The sequence below is a fragment of the Ursus americanus genome, chromosome 27, assembly GCF_024610735.1.
Source record: "Ursus americanus isolate L20-20 chromosome 27, mUrsAme1.1.p, whole genome shotgun sequence".
Lineage (NCBI taxonomy): Eukaryota > Metazoa > Chordata > Mammalia > Carnivora > Ursidae > Ursus > Ursus americanus.
In genome coordinates, this window is record NC_142153.1 from 28,384,908 (window position 1) to 28,409,067 (window position 24,160).

Here is a 24,160-nt window from a genome sequence, read left to right on the forward strand (position 1 = left end):
TTGGTCACCCTAAGTCAGTTTTTAAAATCAAAGATGTACATTTTCAAACATAGATGAGAGTAATTACTGTAAAATGCCTGTAATACTGAGGCTTAAATATAAATATAAATTACAAGTGGCTATTGATCCCTCAAAGGAGGGGCTTAAGGTATATACCTGTACTTGTTTGTTTAAGCAGGAAGACCTTCTTCTTCAAGTGAAAGTAGAGATGTTTGGTGATTCAAATAATGGTTTAACGTTTCTCTTCCGTGCAGACTCACTGGGTCCAGCGTTCCCGACCTCATCGTGAGCATGAGCAACCAGATGTGGCTCCACCTGCAGTCTGACGATAGCATTGCCTCCCCTGGGTTTAAAGCTGTCTACCAAGGTAGGGAGAGAACGCACTTGCCAACGATTAAAGCTAGCATACTTAGAGAGGGCAAGGACCATTCTCCATGTGTTAGATCGTCATGTTTTAAAATAGGGGCTGGTTATTCACAATTTCCATACTTAAAGCTCCACTTAGAGTTCTTTCTGTTGCAAAGAATTTTTAACTTATTGAAAGCTTCCCTTGCCATGATGTGTGCGGTCATTGGATCAAAATAAAGAGTAAGACTAAGTATGAATGCAAGCTATGAAAAGTGTGCATACTTCTGGACCTGGGCATTTTATCTCTTCCTGAGAGGCAGTCCTTATGCTTATGAACTAGGGGGAACATTTTGAACAATGAATTGAAGTGGCATGACTTTAATTAAGCCCTAGTATGTACACGCTCACGTACAAATGTGGGTGTTGTTGTTGTTTAAATGGAAAACAGAGAGATCTATAGGAAGTTGGAGAAAATTCTACCAAGTTCTCGTGTAGGAAAAAGTAAATATTGTTTGGGAGTTATGAGTTATAATTACTCTGAAACGTTGGCCTCACCTCTGAGTTCATGTCCAGAAACCACCTTATCAGGGAATTGTTTTCCATTGTTTAGTGCAGCTGTGTGTTCCCATAAACCAGGGCCTCATGTGGGGCAACTTTTAAAATACTCCGACTGTTTTGCTGTACCCACGTTGTTGCATGTGGAAGGATCTCATAGGAGAGAGGTATCTTTTAACCTTAACTTACTGATTGGTATTATTTTTAATATATTGGGGAAAATTTCATAATGGAAACTGAAGTAAAATGAACAATATTAAAAAATCAGAGATGATCTATATTTGTAAACTTTTATAAGCCTCCCGGATATTTTGCTATTGGCTCAAGAATTGGCTTGAGATATACCTGCCTGACCCACATGCTCTCCTAGGTGGTCAGCCTCAGCTCAATCCTGCCTCTGCTCAAGTAGCCTGGAACATTCTTTGGGAAACCAATTGTATTTCCTACTGTTAGACACTCCCCCGAATACTAGATGCATACACAAATCTTGATTCAATAATTACCTCTTTAAAAAGTAGACTTCTCCCTTGTCCCCAAAAGAGAAAAAAAGAACCCTTTCCTACCCTCCCCCTCAAATCACCGGGTCAACCCGTTGGCCCCTCAGTCTGGCTCTCCTGAGACTCAGTTCACTTAGCCTCACCTGTACATGTCTGCTCTGACGGTGACTAGGAAACAGCCAGCTACCAGCGAGGTATCACCTTGGTCTCTCAGAGCACACCATCACCTTGTGCTTGGTCTCTCCTGAATTCCAGAGATGGCAAAGAGTGGAGAGTGAACTAAGGGAGAAAGGGACTCTTTGCCTGGAATGCAAAGAACAAAAATGAGCTTCATAATATCCAGATCTCAGGGCCCCGAGAGGAGCTGTTTTAACTGGCAACACACACACACACACACAGGCGAGCATACACGGACCGTTTTCCTTTAACTACACTCTGGTGTTCTTGAGATCAGTAATCAACAATTTGACTCAAGAAATAAACATGAAAGAGGCTTGGGAGCATGTTTACTTCTTTATTTTGGATTATACAAGTGATGGGTGAAGAGCCTCTATCTTCAGTTTAGATCCTGTATTTGACAAGGAGAAAGAAATCATTCTCTTGTCTCAGAGACTACACATGTGTCCCCAGATACAATCAAATGATCTCAGATTAAAATGTTTTATAAATTATTTTATAAAACTGCTTATTTTTTTAAAGATTTATTTATTTATTTGACAGAGATAGAGACAGCCAGCGAGAGAGGGAACACAAGCAGGGAGAGTGGGAGAGGAAGAAGCAGGCTCATAGCGGAGGAGCCTGATGTGGGGCTTGATCCCATAACGCCGGGATCACGCCCTGAGGCAAAGGCAGACACTTAACGACTGCGCTACCCAGGCGCCCCTATAAAACTGCTTATTTATAAAACTTTAAAGGCTGTGTTTAAGCTATCATTTGCATTTGATGCCATACTTCCAACAAGCCACAAACTGATTTGAAGTCATTTTCAACAGATTGAGAAGAGCCTTTTACCATCTCGAATGCAAGTTAAGAGAAGTCGTTTCAGGGTCAACTTCATACTATCATACAAATGCCTGGAAACTGATCTTCACTTTATCAAAATAACGAGGAAATTGCATTTTAAACCCATTCATATATATTGGTTAATACAAAAAATCAATTATTAGAAATAAACTATTTAAACTATAAGAAAATATACAGTGGCCATTCAGAATAAATCATAAATATGTGTTTTACATAACAATGTGCATTTTCAAAACTTACATACTTTCCATAAGTAAGGTATCAAAATTTTAGAGAACTAACAAATTACAAAGTACTGTAATACAATAAAAATGGTGATGATTTTACTTGGACTATTTCACCAGAGGGGAGCCATTAAAAAGAAAGAAATAATTCATTTGTAAGTTTTATTGTTAGGAAAACTTTTGAAGTTCCCCTGGGGGGAAAATTACTAGTTATTCTTTCAATGTCTAGCACACTGTTCATGGTTAAAGGATGGGGTAATGGTCTGTCCCTTTTATCGTCCTTCAGCTATTTTACTATTCAGAAGGTTGTAGAAAACTGATAGCAGGCAGGTGATCCCTGACCATGGAAACACATGTGAATTCTGTGGGAGGAAACACCATCGATGACTGCCCGATGGCTAAAGATGACTTTGGCATCTTTTATCAAATTCATGTCAGCGTTGCTAATTGTCTGTGTATGTGTGTTCTTTGAACTCTCCTTTGTGATGGTTTTTCAAATATCTTAGAGGTTCCTCCATCAGTTGCTGAGTTTATTAAGAGCTTTAACATGATCCGTATGTGCGTATATTGATGAAAGTGAGACAAACAGATCTGCAGAGTTGGGATTTTATTTTCTTCAATTGTACTTTGTGAATTTGAGTAAAGGGAAAGTATGCCTCATTTTCTAAGGGTGTATTGTAGAGTACTCAGGAGCTGAAAATATGTAACCGGAAGTTATTACCTATCAAGCCAATGAGGCAGATCATTAACAAGCATCTTCCAACCCCAAACAATAAGCCGGCTGACAGTGACAGTGTCCTGAGCTGGAGGAAGCACATCCTGGCACGTTTGCATGCTTCCTGTGAACTGCAGCAGTCACGTTGCTAAAAAGTTCTATGGTGGGGAGACCCCAGCATCAGTATCCTTATCTGTTAACAGTGAAAGATTCCTCCTTGCTGGAAAAATGGGGTGGGGTGGGGAATCGATGGCTCTTCTCAATAAGAAATGCTTCAACAGAAATGATATGTACATCTCATTCAAAGGTTAGGGCTCGAGCGCACAGATAATTGCTGAATACTTCCTGACATTTGGATATTTACGCTTGACCTTTAACTGAACTTCTACACAATCGTACAGCTATTCAAGAAAGCATGGTAGACGTAGAATCCTTTCTACATGACCTGTACTGGCTACTGCCTTTGGTGAAATCTGAAAGCATCAGTGACATACCAAATACTTCCCAATGGGGCAAATTGCAGTAAATTAACTCCAGCAGCATTAAGACACACATCATAAGGTTTAGAGTATGAAGACTAGAGGGACTAGCGTCATTGCCAAATCATGGATCCTTGACTATTAAGAGATAGAAGTATTGTCAATTAAAATATAAATATTCTTCCAAGTGTCATATTTCAGTTTGAACGACCATACAGCATTAATTATAATTACATTTAGCTGTAATCAGTACTCTGTTTACCGGCTCAATGGTCTATTAATAGCTATAGCTTGAGATATCACGGAAACGTAGATGGCCATTAATCCTTGAGAGGTTGCCAATTCAAGGCCACGTATTATCTTTTGACAAAATAATATTCCAAAGTCAAAAGGATAATTTAAACAGACAACTAATATAAAATTTGAGAATTTAAAGAATTTAGAGAATATTATATATCAAGAGAAAGCATTGTAGAAATTGTTATTTCCACAGTATTTCCAGCTATATTAAGCTAACAGTGATAAAATAAAAACAATTCGTAAAGGTTATTGTCAAAAATATAAATAATTGCATTATTTAAACTACAATTGTTTGGCGTGCCTGGGTGGCTCAGTCGGTTAAGCGTCTGCCTTCAGCTCAGGTCATGATCCTGGGGTCCTGGGATCGAGTCCCGCAATGGGTTCCCCACTCAGCGGGGAATCTGCTTCTCCCTCTTCTCTAGGCTTGTGCTCTCTCTCTCTTGCTATCTCTCTCTCTCTGTCAAATAAATAAATAAAATCTTTAAAAAACAAAATAAAAAAATAAACTACAGTTGTTTGTTAATCATATTGTCAGAAAAATATATGTAGTTGATAGTTACACGTGATTTAACTTACCAGGTTTTTTTTTTTCTTAAAAGATTCTATTTCTCTATTTAGAAAGAGAGAGAGCAAGGAGGTGAGTGAGGCAAAGGGAGAGAGAGACTCTCAAGCAGACTCCCCGCTACTGCAGAGCCCAACATGGGGCTTGATCTCATGACCTGAGATCATGACCTAAGCCAAAATCAAGGTTCAGACGCTTAACTGACTGAACCCCCCAAGTGCCCCAAACCTCTAGATTTTGCTATTGCGTGGCTTTAACTAACATACAGTCTGGCGGTTAAGAATACAGGTTGTGTGGCTGTGCCAGCTACTAGCTGTGTAACTTATGACAAGGTATTTAAACTCTTTGTGCAACAGATTCCTCGTTTAGAATAAAGGAACAGTATAGCAATGACATTTGCTTCCTAAGTCTGTTGTAGATCTCAAATGACATAAAACATGGAAATCCCATAGCATATAGAGTAAGACATGCTAGCTATTATTTGTATACATATTTTCCTCGTTAATTTTGAGATTTTTCTCTACATCAGGTTTTTCATTATATAAATGTTAGAGCTCATAATAATACGTAAGAATAGTAAGTGTTCCTTCCCTTTGCTTTTTGACGTGGCCAGGTAACTTTTTCAAAGGCAGTGTCTCTCAGCTTTTCCTTACATGTCCTTCCAGAGTTTTTTGATGCATAGAACTTCAGATTTGAAATCTCGGTTTGACTCTTAGTCTACAAAGTCCAGAAGAACTTTGATATGCAAGAAATGTCACATCCTCTTATTTTAAAATCAGCTTGAATTTCTTGCAGAGACCCCATCCTAACATCATGTCCTTATTGGGGGGGCACATTACCCCTTATCTGCTCACTACCTCCATCTCACCAAGAGGTTGAGAATTCCCCATGTATTGTAAGGGATACAAAAGGTTTGGGGGGTCCTCAGATCCTTGGATCACACTTGTTACCCTGAGACATTCATGGTCTTTCTACTTCGGGCACTCTTCCTCCAGACACTATCTGGTGGACCCTCCGCTGGCAGCCTCTCCCCCACCCCCAGCACACACAGTGGTGTTCCAATGGTTTTGTGAAACAGAAGAACCTTGGGTCCAACCACTCACCTGTGCACCACCATAACTCCAGGCTCCTAGTCCTGGAGGCACCCCAGTTCTCTGTATTTGCTCCCAACACTTTCCCCTCAAAGACATTTACTGAGAGCCTCCCCACAAGATGCCTACAGAGTATACTCAATTAACTTAGTCTTTTAAAGAAGAGTTTGTGTTACAGTAACCATGGTGAAGAGGCACAGAGGACAGCCTGGCTATGCTTGGGAATCACAGAGTTTCAAGGGAAACTCAGAAACTGAAATACAAACGTGAACACTACCAATAATTCAAGAGCAGCAACAGGAAATATGAATTAGTATAAATTACCCTATATATATGTATATAAATTATCCTATATATAGGATAGGTGTGTGTGTGTGTGTGTGTGTATCCTTTTATATATATATATAAAAGACAGAGAGATAGAAAGAATATGATAACTGATAATTTGCCATAAGAGAATTATTGGCAAAAATATTACACAAAGTTTTTTAAAAATGACAGTATTTTAGGGAGGTATGTTAGATGTCTGGAAAAGTGATGGAGGAGAGGTGAGATATTTTGTTTGTTCAAAGGTTTATTTAAAACCTTTGTGTACATGAAAATATTTAATTCATAATAATCTATTCAAAAATCTGACAGGTAAAAAAATATGTAAATAATTATAGTACAGCTGAGTAAAGCAATACTGAACAAACTGTATAAGACTTAACATATATAATATTATATAATTTTATAAGATATATACATATATAATTTATAAATCTGTAAACCATATGTATAGCTCATATATATGTATAAGTTATATATATATATAAATCATATATATTGCAAGTATCAGAGCAATATTGAAAGCTAACATACTTTTAGTGCATAGTTTTTCCACTTTACATTTAAAATATCTTTATTTTATTTCTTATCATAAGTAACGAAAGTAACTACTGAGGATCAAAAAATGTTTTGTAAACCAATCTTATATTTAATAGTACAGTAGAATTCTTTTAAAATGTTTATAATAATATAATAAACCATGCAATTATGTACATTTAAAATATGCATTGTGTATTATAGCGGACTGTTATTCACTAGAAAAGAATTCCGTTCATGACCATTGTGCCAACTGAGGAAGGTTGATAAGAAGCAAGCTCGGTGTCTAGATATTTGCCTAAACAATTAAGAGTTTGCGACGTTGGTGGCCCTGCATTTTTATGGCTTCGCTGTCTATAGTTAAGTGGGCTAACTCTGGATCTTCTTTGCACAGAAATAACGTTCAATTGGCATTCATCACACATGTTGATGAACCGCTTTTCCACAAATCATGTTTTATGTAATTTGCCGTAGCTATTTAAATTTTAGCAGGGGGTAAATTAAAGGAAATGTTCCCTGTGATGTGCTGCTGTGTGGTAAAAACAAGATCTATTTTAGGCTCATGCTAGGAATTATTGCAGTAAAATAATTTGAGTTCAGCTTTGCTGTTTTGTACCAGAAACACAACTGTCTTCCTATGTCCGTGAACACAGTGGAGATGGGAGTTCAGGCCTCGTCATCTGTCCTCAGAGGTCTCTGCATTTGTGCTGACTGGATAGGGGGTGCTCCATGGTGCCCTGAGTACAGAGGAATACAGCTCCGCCATTCCTGGGAGACAGCACTGCCAACACACCATGGATGTCGTGTCATCCTTGAGATACTTGTGATGGTTCATCTTATGTGTCACCCTGACTGGGCCATGGGGCACCTGAACATCTGGTGGGACATTCTTCCTGGTGTGTTTGCAGGGCTGTTTCTGGATGAGGTTAAAGTCTGAATTAGGTGACTGGATAAAGAAGGGTGGGTCTCATCCAATCAGTCGAAGGCTTGACTATAGGCATAACTTGGAGATATGGTGGGTTCAGGTCTAGACCATCACAGTAAAATAAATATCACAGGAGAGCACGGCAAATGAGGGTTTTGTTTGTTTGTTTGTTTCCCAGGGCATATAAAAGTTATGTTTACAATATACCGTGGTTAACTCAGTGCCTAATGGCATTATGTCTAAAAATCAGTGTACCTACTGTAATTTAAAAATACTTTATTGAGGGGGCACCTGGGTGGCTCAGTCCCTTAAGCATCTACCTTCAGCTCAGGTCATGATCTCCTGGGGCTGGACATCCCAGTCTCCACAATCATGTGAGCCAATCCCTTCAAATCATCTCTCTTTGTAGATCGATCCATCCGGAGCATCGATGGACACATAAAGAGATATCCAGTTGGTTTTGTTTCTCTGGGGACCCTGACTAATACACTGTTTCTCTACTTGTATGGCTGGATTTGATCCAGTTTCTTGACACAGTCTTCCTCATCCTCTGTGTGAGTAATTGTACATTTAAAAGGAGTCCAAGTGAAATTGGATGCACAGTGTGTGACCACCAGACAGACGAAAGCTTGTTGGTCCATCTAGAAACTGAGCTCACGACCCTGGCCATGTTAGTGTGAAGCAAGGATGCTACTTTGACAAAGTCAGGCACGAGTACGCCGGTCAGAATAATAGACTGGCTCCCAAAACCCTTAAGACAAGGTAAAGTTGCAGTGTGTCCACTCTTACCTGACCTCCCCATCGACACCTGCCAGGTCATCTCCCCACAGTCGTTGAGGATTTGGGCAGAAGGTTCATCACTGTTACCATGAACAACACACGCCTGCCTTATTTCTTCTCAGCAGTGTCCGTGCTAGGTGGCCCCATTTTCTCTTCTGCAAATTTCTGTCAGTCTCATCTCATAAATACCTTCCCGTCATGTCCCCTCTTTCCATCACCACTCCATGGACTCTAAGGCGTCCCTCCTCTGTACCTGCTCTAGCTGGTTATGGAAGTGTCACCCCACCCCCCTTCCTTCCGGCTTGTCCCTTCTAATCCACACACATCAGCACTCCAGTCCAAATCACTTCTACTAGACAATGAAAATCAAGCATGTTCTTGCACTGTGAAAACCACCGAGAGCCCCCAGAATATAATGAAACCCAGTTACCAAACCACAGTCCATCACCTACCGCCTCCCTTATGTGCACTTCATGTTCTAGTCCTTCTGGGCCTTCCAGATCTTCAAACTTTACTTTTTCTCTCTCTTTGCATATATACTTTTCCCCAGCAAGGATCATTGTTCCATGGTTCCATCCTGTAGATACTTTGCACCTCTTTTTGTCCTAGCTCAGAGATTACATTCTTTAATAAGCTCAACATGCATGGATAATACTAGATGCTCTTTCTACACATCCCTGTACCACTTGAAACTGACTCCATCACAGTAATTGCTTAACTGTTTATCTGCCCAGTAGGTTGGAGCTTTGGGTGCAAGAACCTCGTTTTTTTTTTTTTTTCTTTTTAAAGATTTTATTTATTTATTTGACAGAGAGAGACAACCAGCGAGAGAGGGAACACAAGCAGGGGGAGTGGGAGAGGAAGAAGCAGGCTCTTAGTGGAGGAGCCTGATGTGGGGCTCGATCCCAGAGCACCCGGATCCTGCCCTGAGCTGAAGGCAGACACTTTACAACTGAGCCACCCAGGCTCCCCTGTGTGCAAGAACCTCTAAAGCCACATACACCTGTGCAGTCTCTGCAATGTGGCTGCTCCTTAAATTCAGTCGACCCTTGAACAACAAGGAGGTTATGGGCACTTACCCCCCCCCCATGCAGTCAAAAATCCAAATATAATTTCTGACTCCCTCAAAACCCAACGACTAATAGCCTATTGTGCAGCAGAAGACCTACTGATAACATAAACAGTTGATTAACACATATTTGGTAGGTTATATGTATTCTATTCCTTCAATAAGCTAAAGTAAAGAAAATGTTATTAAGAAAGTCATAAGAAAGAGAAAATAAATTTACAGTTCTGTATTGTATTTATAGGAAAAAAATCCACGTATAAGTGAATGCTCAAGTTCAAATCCATGTTGTTCAAGGGTCAACTGTAGATGCAAACTGAGTGAATGAGCAGAAGCATGCCCAAAGCCACAGCCAATTCCTAGATTGTTTAGATACTGGTGGTATCATGCTGGGCCACTTGACCCTTATTGATAATCTTAAGTACAATCCAGTTTCTTTTCTAAAAATTTAACTTAGGCCTTAACATTTTATGGAAATCTAGCCGAGTGGAAAAGAAATCAATGCTCAACACGGGATCTTTCCGTTTGTTGGTGCTACTCTGATCCAAACCCCCAAGTCTGTTCATGTATTTACTGCCTCATTCTCTTGTGCTGGAGTCCCTGTGTGATTACTTGCCTCATACCTAGTCCCTAAACAAATACCTGACCTCCAACTAGGTACCCTTCATCTCCTTCCCCGGGACTATCCACCAATTCCAGGAGCCCACCGTGACTCACTGAACTCCCATAACGGCAAAGTGATGCATTTGTGCACAGATTCCCAGGTGCCACAGTATTCAGATTTTTCTTCAGTATTATCTGCTTCTCGCGGGGTGTGGGTACAAGTCACCTGCAAATCTTAGTAAGATGTGGCTTAAGGTTGGGATGGAGGGCTGTGCTTAAGAGTCCACAGTTCTGGGGCGCCTGGGTGGCACAGTGGTTAAGCGTCTGCCTTCGGCTCAGGGCGTGATCCTGGCATTATGGGATCGAGCCCCACATCAGGCTCTTCTGCTGTGAGCCCGCTTCTTCCTCTCCCACTCCCCCTGCTTGTGTTCCCTCTCTCGCTGGCTGTCTCTATCTCTGTCGAATAAATAAATAAAATCTTAAAAAAAAAAAAAAAGAGTCCACAGTTCTGCGATGCTGAGGTTGCACTGCAAGGATGAGTAGGTATACAGCTCCTAGAGTCTCACCACATCCGTGTCCCCCACATTAGCATGGCATACCCTGTGTGTCTCCCACATGCACACCCACTCATGTCACTGGTCTCCATTTCCCATTCCATGTTCTGTCTGATGAATCAGTGACTTTCTCCACCTGCGGCTGGTCTGACCTCTGTGGTGGCCCAGCCACAGTGGATGAGATTAAGTCAGTTCCTCATCTTTTTGCAGACAGCCGTCTCTGCCAGAGCCTTATTCTGCTGAGGACACATGTGTGCTCGACGTTCCTGGACCTCGTACATCAGTATTTGTGCTGTGTCCCCTTCCCTGACAGGTCCCGGTTCACCCCTTCTGCCTGGACACAGTCTCCCCAGCCTTCAAGGCCCATTCTGAGTGTGGCCCATGTGGTGAGGCTTTTCCTAGCACAACTCACAGGGAATAAACCTTCCCTCTAGCGTTCTCCAATAGCTGTAGGTCACAACTTTCTCTCCGCCAAGATAACATTTGTAAGAGTTAGTGTCCTGTGTGTCCTCCAGTCCTTGAGAAAAGAGACCCATTTTATTCAATTTTCTGTCTCCAGGCTATCCCAGCAAACACAGTGTCTTCGTCTCCGTAAGCAAACAAAAGTGTATCACGGAATAATTGGCAGAATGAAGTCTCTTCAGATTCGGGGAGCTCATCCACTCAGTTAATGCCTATCGGCCTTTAGCCAGGTGTCAGGCATGGTTTACGGTATTGAGATACAATTCTCCTGGGAACGCACATTTTAGAATCAAGAAAAAGGTTAATTTTAGGTAATGATAGTAAATGAGGAAAACAGAATAAAGTTGATATTTTATACAAATACAAGAAAAGGGTATAGAGTAACATAGACTCTGTTTCTAATTTAACATATTATTTAATACATTCATGTTGTGTTCATACCTTGGTCTTTTAATTCTGCAAATGAGTTGAAGCCATGCATTATCTTTTAGCTTTAGAGGGTTATCTGCCTTTTAGGTTTATGGGGTTTTTTTCTTCTGAAATCTTTTCCTCTCTTGAATAGGCCTGCAGTGTTTTAAAATTTTGGTTGTCATATTCTTGCTGGGTTATTTTTCACTTGTTTGTTTTCATTTTTACTACCGTAAAAGGAGTCAAGCCTAAGTGTGTATTAATTGAGATGGTTAGTCTTTGAGCATTTGTCGTATAATGTTTATATAATGTTCATATGTTAATATCCATATATGTGCTATGTTTATATATACGTGTGTCGATTCAGGTATATACAATATCTGAAAATGTCCAGACTAACTTAAACTATTCTCTGTAAGGAATCATTTATAAATATTAATTCATAGAATTTTTAGCAGTTTTTCCCCCCTGAGAATAGAAGACTTAGAGTACGATTAGGTTAATGTTGAGTGGAGATATGAACTTCTTTACTATAGGTCTCCTTAGATGGTGGGTGTTTAGTGATTTGACAATGGAGTCAGAAGTCAGTGTGCTTAGCGCTAACCCAATTAGGAGAAGCAGAGTTTCTATCAGTCATAATTTTGTACTATCCAGCATTTTTCTGTGTGTGTATAAAAGAGGCGTTATCAGAGAAATTCTTATGGTTCATAGAAACAACTTCATGATTGCTTCTAAAAATACCGGGCGCCTCCTTTGGATTGCTAACGCCACAGTTTAGGAATTCAACCAAAAAAAAAAAATGAAACTCATTTGAAGATCATTTTATAAACAGTGAGAGCCACATATAGATCTTTGAACGGAGTAAGCTTCAAGAGAGACAATAAAACTCGCCTTGTATTGCTACTTTACCTTCACAAAGCTCTTCGAGAGAATATGTATAATCTTGTGGGTGAGGAGCAATGTAATGCGTGTAAACCCAAAAGTAGCCAAATTAGAAGAATCACATATTAGCTAAGAAATGCATCATTTCAACCGACTTTATTGGAAAGTTCATCCTCCGATAGCTCTTAAATTTTACCAAGATTACTAGTATAGGTGAGTATAAAAATTGAATCTGTAAAATAGCTCTTGGGATGAATTTTCTCAGAGCTTTATTTAATGAAATAAAAACATACACTGCATTATAGTATAGGAATTATGTTTAAAAGCAAAACTTTCTGATAACTTGATTAGATATTTTCATTTAAACAGCAGCCAAAGATATTAATAACTGAGTCCTAGCAGCTGAAGTCATTTGGTTATAGATGTTGCTGGTGTTTTTCCTGCTGGTAAATTACACACTGACGGAACCAGTGTTTGGTTGTCCTACCTACAGACCAATTGGACTCACATACGTTATTATTAAGACAAAATAAAAACAAACACATAACAATAACAACAAAACTACATACTGTAATGGTATCGAGTTTAAGATCATAATTCCTTTTGTCGTTGTTGGGTGGGTCGAGGATTTGCATGAAGATTCGCTAACATTCAGAACGGGCCCAGCTTGAATAAAAACGTGTCTCAGGAGCACCACTTACTCCAAGTTTCTGTTGTCTTCCTGGGTTACAATTTATGAATGAATTATAAATACTGCCCCCACTTAATGATGTGAGATAAGCCACTATTAAATATTAAACCATATCAGCATATATGAGTGAGGAGAGCAGGTGGTGGTGTGCGAGAAGGCATTAAGTTGTGATGGGGAAATGTGACATTTAAATTCTAGGTTTAGTGGCCCGTCGGCGTGGGATGTGTCCGGCTCTCCGATCTTAACCTTATCATCACAGATTAAGGTTCAGTCTCAAAGTAAACTGCAATGAGTCGTAGTGGAAATTAGTTAGGGGTGATGAGCCTGAGCGAGAAGGTCAGGGCTGACTGTTTGGGGACCATGTTGCAATCAGCATCTGGGCAGGATCCAGGCGTGGGTAGGAATGAAAGCGTTATGAATGACAGTGAACGACAAGAGGTTATAGAATAGTTGAAACTAGCAATGTGTCTTTCTTTTTTTATTATTTTAAAGATTTAATTTATTTGAAAGAGAGAGTGAGAGAGAGAGCAGGAGTTGGGTGGGGAAGGGGAGGAGTAGAGGCAGAGGGAGAAACAGACTCCCCAGTGAGCAGGGAGACCAATGTGGGGCTCAATCTGGGGACTCTGGGATCAGGACCTCAGCTGAAGCCAGATGCTTAACTGACTGAGCCGCCCAGATGCCCTGCAATGTGTCTAAGTTACATGTTAGCTCTGTAAGTGAGATCAAGTTTCTATATTTTTTTACTGGCCACACTTGCTGTCTTCCTACCTTTTCACCTCTTCTGAGTCTTTGAGTATGAAACCTGCTCTGATATCATCACCACCTGGATTCTAGAATCGGATACACCGGCATTCAATCCACTGAAAGTTTTTTGTTTGTTTTTGTTTCCCTGTGTTCTTCAATGTTCCCACAACCTGTTTGTGTTTTTCTTCCATGTTCCTGCTTCCTTCAGAATGTTTAGTGATCGCAACAAAGTAGAGTTGTTGTGTGGGGATTACTGAAATGTATTGATTTAAAAATGGGGAACGTTGTACATTACTGATGTCAAAGTTATAAATGGAACTAATGTTTTTCTCCACATATAGCCTGCATTTTAACCCTCAAGCATTTGTTCAGGCCTCTAAGCCAGAAGCGCCCTTCCATCACGTTTGGTGCATTTTATCTTAGATGTATTTTTGAATCTATCAGCATGTGTAGCTCCATTTCTTTTTCGGGCTTTTTCTATAGGGAATTAGGAGTAAGCATAAACGAGGTTACTGCAATGTGAGGCTAAACGAAGACAAAACCTATCTGGGGAAAGCAGGCTGCTCCATACGTGGGTTGGAAAGTTCCAGAAGGGTAGCAGTTCCCAGAACAGGATAAAGCAGACGGCAGAGCTCCAGCCAAGAGATCTGAGCTTGAGCTTCAGTTTTGCTTCCATTTGCTCTGAATTTCTCGGGCCTCTAATAGCTGTATCTCCTGTGAGAGGTGGAAACAGATCACCTGCAGGCTCTTCTCCCAGCTCTAGAAAAAATATAACTCAACAGTTCCATGAATATTTGGTTTCTATGGGAAACTGATTCCAGGAATGATTAGCAAGCAGAAGGAGAGGTGATTGTGATCCCCTGATAATGAAAACCCTCCCCAAGGAATACTCCAGGGCCAAGATGGGAACAGAGAGGGAAGGCAGCTACTTTGTCAATCAGGTGAGAAACCACTGGATAATGTCTAGGATACGTCTGTGCCAAAGTAGATAATCATAGCAGCATGTGACAGGGCATCTCAGAGAGCTTTGAATGCTAAATGTTCCTACACTGTATTAGAGAATGGGAGAGAATTGTTTGTAACCATATGCTCAGGTGGAAAGAAAAGTGCTCTGAAGGGTCATGATTCAGTCATGTTTAAGGTCATACAGTCGGGTGGTCAACAGACGGGTCAGGTGCATCTTCTAAGCGGAGCTGGGGGCAGGCTGAGACCCCCACAGTCCATTCCTGTCATTGTGGGAAATCCTAACAGTCAGGGTGTATGGATGGAAGTGGAAGCCAGTAAATCAGGTGACTTTCTGAATGCCATGCAGTCACAACAAGAGAAGGTGAGGCTCCCGAGGAATACAGAGGTGGGGAAGAGCTGTTCCCCATCCCTCCAGCCCATGGCTTTGTCTCTGTCATTAGAGAGCTTGCTTGTAGTGGGTGACATCAGTCCTAGGCCAGAGCAACAGGGAGTTTCTTAAAGTTCTGAGTGTGGAAAATAGTTTGAAACTTTCCAACTGAAGACTTCAAATATTATTTTCTCTATTCTCACATGAATTCTTTTGCTGATTCTCTCTTTGCTACAGGGAACTGATAAACTAAGAAAGGAAAGATTCCCTTCCCTGGCACGGTCTATCCTTAGGCACTGAAGATGCTTGGGGTGGTACATGACTTCGGCAGAGCCGTCCCACGTTATACTGTAATGTAACGTAGAAGTACACAGAGGAAAATGGGAGAAAGATGGGAATACGGAGAGTTGTGATGATGAGAACTTTTAACATTTAAAAGCAAAGAAACTGAACTCAGCCTCTCAAGTATTTTTCAGACTAAATCCATTTGCTTTCAACTTCCCTCTAAGATTCCTCAGACTCATACCATTGTAATGCAAATAATTTCAGACTGATTTTTTTTTCTTATTTCTTGAAACAATCCCAAAGTTTAATTGCATTATGAGTGCTTCCAACACTGCCTTCTGCCTATAGACTTGAATACTGGGGCTGAGAATGCATGTGCAGAACTCGCTCTTTCCTGGGACGCTGCCCCGTTTCCTGGCAGATAAACTCCTTCACCAGCACCCCCACCGGTGCACCTGATTTCTGTTTTCGGCCAATTGTTCATGTTCAGTATAACTTGTTCTCATGCAGTTTCCTGCATTTTGTTTTTCCCGGAGAAGGTTGGTACAGGGTCTTCCTCTGGAATGCTATTACACCTGCACGATCTTTCCAAAATTAGTACAGAGTAGACGAGGTTACCCAGCAAACTGTGTCCTGTGATACCGTGACTGAGGACGTTAGTAATCATTGCCTGAAGCATGCACATATAAGCTCCATAATGGCTCACTTGGCTATGGGGACAGAGTAGGTCTCTGCCTGGGAGAGGTGCTGGGGCCGCTGAAGGTCAGCAGGGGCCCCACTGGGTCATGAGCTACCCCATCTGACTCTCCCCATTGCTCGGCAGGTGGTCCTTTCGTGTAGAAGGAACTGACTTAAAATAACTAATGCAAACCTTCACCTTCCTTCAAACCTTCACTCATGAAATATATAGCAAGGCTCCCTCCCCTACATTTTAGGGGGAAAAGCCTTGGGTGTTATAAAACAAGAACTTCTTCAGCATTTCACCTTCATATATCTTCATCTGTCCCCATCCTTCGTCCCACTGGCCTCAGAGAAGGATGAGTGGACCACCCTTGTCCCAGGATGGTCTCGTGATGGATGTCCTTGTCCCCTTTGAGGGTTGGTTTCATCATCAGACACTCAGATGCTTTTCTTCTAATTCAAGCCCCCTTCCCACCTCACTTAGACTAACACAGCATCATTCTGATGGCTGACTTAGTCTTCAATCTATTTTTTTTTAATTCTTCTGTCTTTAAAAAAAAAAACTCTGTTGGTCCCACTTGAGAGAGATTCATCTCTCACCAGCGTTTGGCTGCTCAAATGACCTCATCAGCACGCTCTCTCAATTTCCCACCTCTGCTTCCTTTTTTCATGGTTTCATTCTCATAGGGGCTTTCCATATGTGGCAGAAAATTAAAATCATTTTTTTAAAGAGACTTTCAGCTTCTCTGACCTTCAGTTGTTCTCGTTCATGGTCTCAGAGAACCAGGGGGAGATACCTTCTCTGGCATCAGTCTTAATCCTCCAAATGATTTAGTGGTCCTGCCTGGCTGAGGTTCCCCCCGTCACCTCCTGGGTCCCCTCCATGAAGAATCCCATTGGCTGTTCCCACTTACCAGCCATCACTCAGGCGGGAGTAGCAGGTGAACCTCCCACCAACATCACATGCACGGGGTGCAGAGCAGTTTCCAAAAGGAGAGCTTGAGCAGCAAAGAACAAATAAGCTTTAAAAAGAGACCAAAAGATCAGATGTTCACTTATGATCCCATAGAAACCTCGGACCTTTCTCTCTCCTTATCACCCTTGGCTCCCCATTGCCCACAGTGCTACAAGCAAAATGCTCCCCATGGATTTCCAAGCCCTTTGTCACTGAAGCCCCTCCTCCCCTAAATATTTTGATTTCCATGTCATTGTTCAATACTACCTGATGTAGTTTTATCTTTGAAAAAGGCATAAGCCATTATCTATTTTTTTTCTTTTGTTCATTCCATTCCCTTTTTCTGGGCCTCGACTATTCATCTTCACTGCTAAAATTAGCATTTTTATTTCATTAAAATATTGAATTCTATTGAAATTGTGTCATGAGAAAAAAAAATGTACAGCTATTTTGCACTAATTTGGGTTTGATGGACATAGAGGCACTTTGGTACATCAGTTTCCATTTCCATGAGCTGCTTTCATCTTTCTATCAGTCCTGGCCGCTCTTTGATCATTTCTATTGCTCTTTTGATGTTTTCTAAATCCTCTTAGTAATGAGGTATTCAAAATATATCAGCTGATGTTGTGCAACGTTTTCAGTTTATTAAGTATGTTCTACCTTCCTAAAGATGAACTCACAATTTGCCATTTTTTTTTCTTTACATCTTCAACTCTTTTAATAACAAGTCATTATGTGCAAGCAGACGGCAGGCTAATTATTTCCCTTCTTCCTCCAACTCAATTAGTGCTGTAATTTCCCCCCATGTTCTTGAAGTTGGAAGGTTTATTAAGGATACCGGCTAGTTACTGAGCACGACCAACACTGGTTTGTCTTTCCAATGAGTTATTTCAAATAGATACCAGAATTCCAAAGTCTGGATGATCCTGTCATATTTATTTCTGTACATCCTACATAAGATACTTGAAAAGAATGGCATTTTTTCCAGTTTCTTTTGCCATCTCCTCCTCCTCCTCTTCCTTCTTCTTCTTCTTCTTCTTTACTTTTTTATAAAATCCTTGTTTGTTTCTAACCATATCCCTAAACAGCTCTCCTTCTGTCTACACAGTGTGAAGCCTTCATTAGAGTACTTGGTTTGTATGTGGGATTTAACTATGACTCCAGCATTTTAACCTAGACTTTGCTTTGATTTGCCAGTAGGACTAATGAGCCAATCAGTACTCATCGGAGCATCAGTTTCATTATCTGAGAAGTGGGGATGCTCATAGCTGGGGCTTTGTCTGGATACATTGCAAAAATCATTATGAAAGTTCATTAAAATCTGTGATAGGGTCCTCTGTGGGAAGCTGTAATTACCCTGTGGGTTTTGCAAACAGGCTCAATAAGTATGCAGTTACCCAAAGGAGTGTTGTCTAGAAAGGAAAGCCCCAGCTCGTGCCATGTGATTCATAAATGCTTTCAGTTCTGGGTCGTCTCTCTCCCGGGGTCCAATGTCGCTTTGGAAAGCGTGTTTGCCATGCTCTCGCCTCACCCCTCCTTTTGAAGTTCCTCCCTGAAGCTGTGGCTAGTTCCTTTCCTGAAGTCAATTCCATTACAGCAAACTTTTCAAATTAGTTTTCAGTCCATTTCAACTTCACTGTTATCTTTCCAAACTGTTCACTTTCTTGTCAAAAATGTAATTATCCGTCCGGGTCTGGGACAGTATTTTTGGCTTTCCATTATATCCGTGCTCCCACTGGTGTGCTCAGAACATGAAGTCATTTCATTGTTTCCTCCATGTACAATCTCCTTTGGAGTCAAAATGACGGATCTGAATGTTATGCTTTTCCTTTTTCTATAGCACATCAGGTTGAATTATATTCTTTTGTTCAAAGATATAATCCCTCAGTTGCCATTCCTGTTATTCTCTTTCTCTTTCCTCAAACTTTTATCCATTCCTATTTACACTGCTTTCTTCTTATTCTCGCAGATTTTATTAAAATAAATCAGAAACTCTCACTTACGACCTGGCCTTGCTTCTCCCATCCTCGCCATTAACAATGTATTTCCACCCAGACTGTTGCAACTGTCTCCCACCTGATACCCTTTTTTTCTGGACTTTCTCTTTTACGGTCTGTGATGCACAGATTTATCATCCCACGTTCATGAGGTCTCTGCTCTGAAAACAAACTGTGTAATGAAAAGGCTGGGAGCATACCTGCCGCAGAGACTGGGCTGGACCAGTTCCGAGCTGTGTTTTTAAGTTCATCTCTTGTAACTTACTGCATCTTGCCTAGAACTAGCTCTGAAATGGACACCTTCTATCTACCTGGCAGGATTCTGGTGAACGTTAAATAAGATGCTACTGTGTGTTGACACATAGGATTATCTCCAGAATGTAACAGGGACTCAGCACATATTAGCACCCTTACCTTAGGGCCATTAAAAAATTGTATGTTTATCCACCAATGAGACCCAAATAATGTGACTAGACTCTGTGAAAATGTGGTTTTCTTCTCCATCTTTCTGGTGGGCTCTAGGTCCTCAAAGTATTATTATACAGCTATTGGTTTGGATCATAATCAGTTGATGTATCTTGCAAGTATCTCAATTTATACTTTTTCCCCTCTTTTTTTTTTTTTATTCTTCCAATTTATGTGCGAAGAAAGAGGGTCAGTTGTCCTGTCGAGATTGCCACAGTATGCATTTTGCCGATTACACCCCCTTGGTATTTAGGAAGATTGCCATAAATTGGTACCTGGATACAGAGGCGTGGTCAGACATGAGTGTGTTGTCTCAGCAAGGTGACTTTGTACCTCAGGCTGTGCCTTCCCGTCAGGAGACACCAGCACTGATGAGCAGGGACTAGATCTCTTCACTGAATAAGGGCTGCAGATGGACACATTCTAAGTCTGGCATTCCTTTTTTCATTGATTAGCCGAGGTGTTTCTATGAGAGGAAGTATGCGATTGGATTATCCGGTGGTACAGTTCATGCTGCAGCCTGGCTAAGAATAAATGCTTTCTCCTTCTGTTGATCCCCCATCCTTGACCCGGCCACTCTTGACATTTGGGCTCGATGCTCTTCTGTCGGCAGCATGAAAAGGGGGTCTGTCTTGTGCAAGTGGCATTCCTGGCCTCTGCCCACCAGACAGCGGCAGCATTCCCCTCCCTCGACTTCTCAATCCCAACAATGTCCTCGACATCACCAGAAGTCCCTGGGCGGGGGAGGGCAGTGGCAAAATCTCCCTTAATTGGAAACTACTGTTCAAATGCAATTAATGTTATTTTTGTATTATTAAGAACTCATGGATTTAAACATATCTGATGGTTTTCAGTCGATAGAACTTACTGGCCTTCTCGATGCTACGTTGTGCTATCTTTGCCTTTTGGCACCTTCTCACACTACCTCCTAAGACGAGGTAGCCTTCTCGAAGACAGCAAATATCCAATATCATCTTACATAATTCCTGCTCCAGGCCTGAAGCTACTCATTCACCCAAGAAAGCTTGTATTTCTTTCATGGAAAATGATATTTTACTACTATAATCTGGGCATTTGTAATGTTTCTTGCTCCTCGAACTTCTTATTTCTGGGCTCTTTCACTGGAGAGGGAGTGTGTGTATGTATGTGTAAGCGTGCATGTGTTTGTATTTGTATGTGTGTAAATATGTGTGTGCATGTGTTTTTCTGTGTGCAAATGTGTACGTGTGTGTTTGTGTGTGAATGTACGTATGTGTGTATATTCGATTTTCTGCATGTGTGTGTATACACGTGTATGTGTGGGTATATCAGTGTCTGTGCTTGAATGGGTGTGAATATGTGGGTGTGTGTTTGCATGTACGTGTGCGTGCACACATGTGCGTGTGTTTGTGTGTGACACATGTGCATTTGTGTGTGCATGTTTGTGTGTTCATTTATGTGCGGGTGCATGTGTAAAGACTGGATTCACAAGTGTTCTTACCAACAAACCCAGCTCAGAGTCAGCACTAGGAGTTTTTACTTACTGACCCCATGTCACACCTCTATTCCCTGTCACATCAAGGGTCCCTGTCCTCAACAACTCTGGTAAAGGTAGAATTAAAAAATCAAATGCTTCCTCAATTACTTTATTCTACAGCAGAGACACACAATTTGAGAATGATCCCAGTGTCACCTTACACAGTACAGTTACTGAGAGCAATATTTTCACACGTGGGTCACATCTCACGGAGGAATTATTGCGCTAAGGGCTCTGGGAGTGTTCATAATTCGACCCCACAATTAGATGTGTTTGTTCCACTTTTTTATGTTTTAGGATTGCTTCTAAAAGTAATTTTATTTTATAATTATATGTAACTTTTTCATATTTGCATGACTCCACAGTCAAATCTGCCAAATTAGGTTTATTTGTAAAGTTTCTCTTCTGTTCTCGTGTCTTCCACACTCATTATTCCTCTTTGGCAAAAATGATTATGCTTTAGTCTTCTGTATTTTGAGAATATAAACACATATATGTTATAAATAATATTATCATTCAGTAGTGTTACACAGTTAGAAAGCATTGTATATAAGCCTACATATATATTAGTATCACCTCCTCCTCCCAACTTAGATAAATAGTAATATGTTTTAGGCTTTCTACTTTTTTTTTTCTATTTAATGTATTCTGGAAATCATTCTGTAGTACGTTACTCTCTTTATCTCTTTCTTTCTTTCTCCTGTATCCCCACCCAATTATTCCTTCTCTTGTTCAGTCCCCCCCCCTTTTCTCCCTCTCTTTCAACCCATTCAAAGGTTATTTCCACTCTTTTGTGTTAAAAATAGTCTGGCATAAATACCCTTGTAAATTTATATTTTCACATATTTTATATTTTTTTAAAAGCAAGAAGTAACACATGGCATGCAGAAAATAGTGGATATCCAAATGGGGATATATCGCATTTATCCCAGAGAAACGAAGACTTGTTCACACAACAGCATAATACTATGAACAGGAGTATTTATGGCAGCTTTCTTCAGAATAGTAGAAAACTGGAAACTACCTAGATGTCCTTAAACATGCAAGTGATGGAGCAAAGTGTGAGTATTTCACACCATGGGATACTATTTAGCAATAAGAAGGGAAAAACCACTCATACACAGGATGCTGGGTGAGTGTCCAGAGAGCTGTGCTGCTATTCCCAAAGGCCACCTGCCCTAAGATGCCGTTTCTACAGCATTCTGAAATGACAAGACCATAGACAGAACAGATTGGTTGTTGTCAGGGTGTCACGAGGGGTCAGCGCTGGAAAGAACTGAGTGTGGCTGTAAAGCCCAACAGTACGGATTCTTGTGTTGATGGAGATGTTCTATACCTTGCTTTTTTCTATCTCAATATCAAACAATAGTTAGGCAAGACGTTACCATGGGGGAAATTGGATGAAGGTGGTATGGAATCTTTCTCTATTACTTCTTACAATTGCATGTGAACCATCAATCATCCCAAAATAAAACTTAGTTCAAAAATAATAACACCCCATAGTAATTCTTTACCACTTCACAGATGGAAACTAAATATCACACATTTCCAAATCCCACCTCTATAACTTTTCTATTTGGTAAATTCGACTGATACTTAATTCTTATGTGTATGAAAACTTTGCTTGAGTTTGGAAATAACAGTCAATTAGCTGCATCTAATTGTAGCTAGTGGAAGCTTTGGCAAGATAATCTTTTTGTTTGTTTGCTTTCCTTTTTACAGTTATTAGAAAGTGAACAATAAAATTTAATTACTGTAATATTATATGTGAAGAACATAATCTGTTCTTTCATTTGAGTATCAGCTGCTACAATCCAGCTTTTTGTTGGGTGTATTTCCTTTTACAGGACTCTCTTTGAAGCTTGTAGGGCTGATCTTATTTTCCATTGTCCCATTGGAACAAATGTTTGTTAACTTTGTTTACAAATTATACAGCCTATCTAATTCAGCCCTGGGAAAAGTCAGAACTGTATAAATTGTCAAAGAGTTTATTTTATATGAAAGCAAACTCTACCTCATAGATGAAATTTCCTGAGTTGAAACCAGTAATAATGGGATGGGCTTGACGTAAGGAAAGCTGTTCCATCATCCGGGATGCGTATCTTGTCTTCTGTAAATGATGGTATTAGACAAGGATACATCAAATCAAGTGAACAACAGAAGGATTTTTATGAGTTTTCCCCTTGAACAATATTATGATAAATTCATACAATAGCATTTGATTTTTTCCCCTCTCTACCAGCAGGATCAAGCAAAGAAAATGAGTTTGCCCTTCAGTCTTTGAAGCTTTTTGATGCATGACAACCATAGTCTAGTGATAAGAATTAAGCTCCACACTTTAAATGAACAATAAGTCAGTTTTTCAAGCTGTCGCCTTCCATGTTCCTGTCTGCATTTTTTTCTTCTCTTTTTTTAGCCATGTTACTATTTCATATTATTTTTTAAATTTTCTTCACATTAACTTTGGGAGAAGCAATACATAAAGTGGGTAATAAAATAATGATTGCCATGACCTTGATTTTCCATCTATAATAATCCCTTAACCATATTAGCATATTGGAAAAGTTTTATAGCCACTGCCAACATTTCTTTCGAGAAGAGAAGGAAACACCTTTAAGACTTATTCCTAAAAATGCTGTCCATATATTGAAAAAACTCATTTGCCCAGAAATCACTTCTAAGATGTCATGTGCATTAACAGTATATGAAGCATTACACTTGTGTTGCTTTGAAAACGCTGCTGTAGTGTTTATTATCAGTAATAAAATACATAGACGATGTAGAGAGGTCAGAAAAGGGCACGAAAGAACAGAAAACTAACACCACTCAGAAGCAGATTTAATTTAAATCGTTGGTTTCATTAGTAGGCACTGAGTATGCATTTCATACCAGGCACTGTTGTGAGGGCTACGGACGTAGAAGTTAAAATGCACAAAGGACCAGGATTCACAGGTATTACGTTGTTCTCAGGAATGGGGGTGCCTGCCACATTCCAGTCAGAAAGGTAGGTCCTCCCCGCAGCTCTGACCAGAACCAGACTTTGTGTCAGGGTCTGGCAAAATGCAAGGTTTCCTCCCTGACTCGTTAATAATAGTGCATTATTTTCTGTGTTCCAACTAATAGCAATGTATTACGTCTTGTTGCTTTGAAGGCAT

General features: G+C 40.4%; 1 protein-coding gene across 1 annotated transcript in view; it reads left to right on the forward strand.

The window, feature by feature from the left end:
* CSMD1 (CUB and Sushi multiple domains 1) overlaps positions 1–24,160 on the forward strand; it is a 1,039,667-nt gene that overhangs the window by 591,253 nt on the left and 424,254 nt on the right. The window contains exon 10 of the mRNA XM_087856321.1: positions 255–367. Within this exon, the coding sequence (XP_087712447.1) occupies positions 255–367 (113 nt within the window). The remainder of the gene's footprint in view (positions 1–254; positions 368–24,160) is intronic.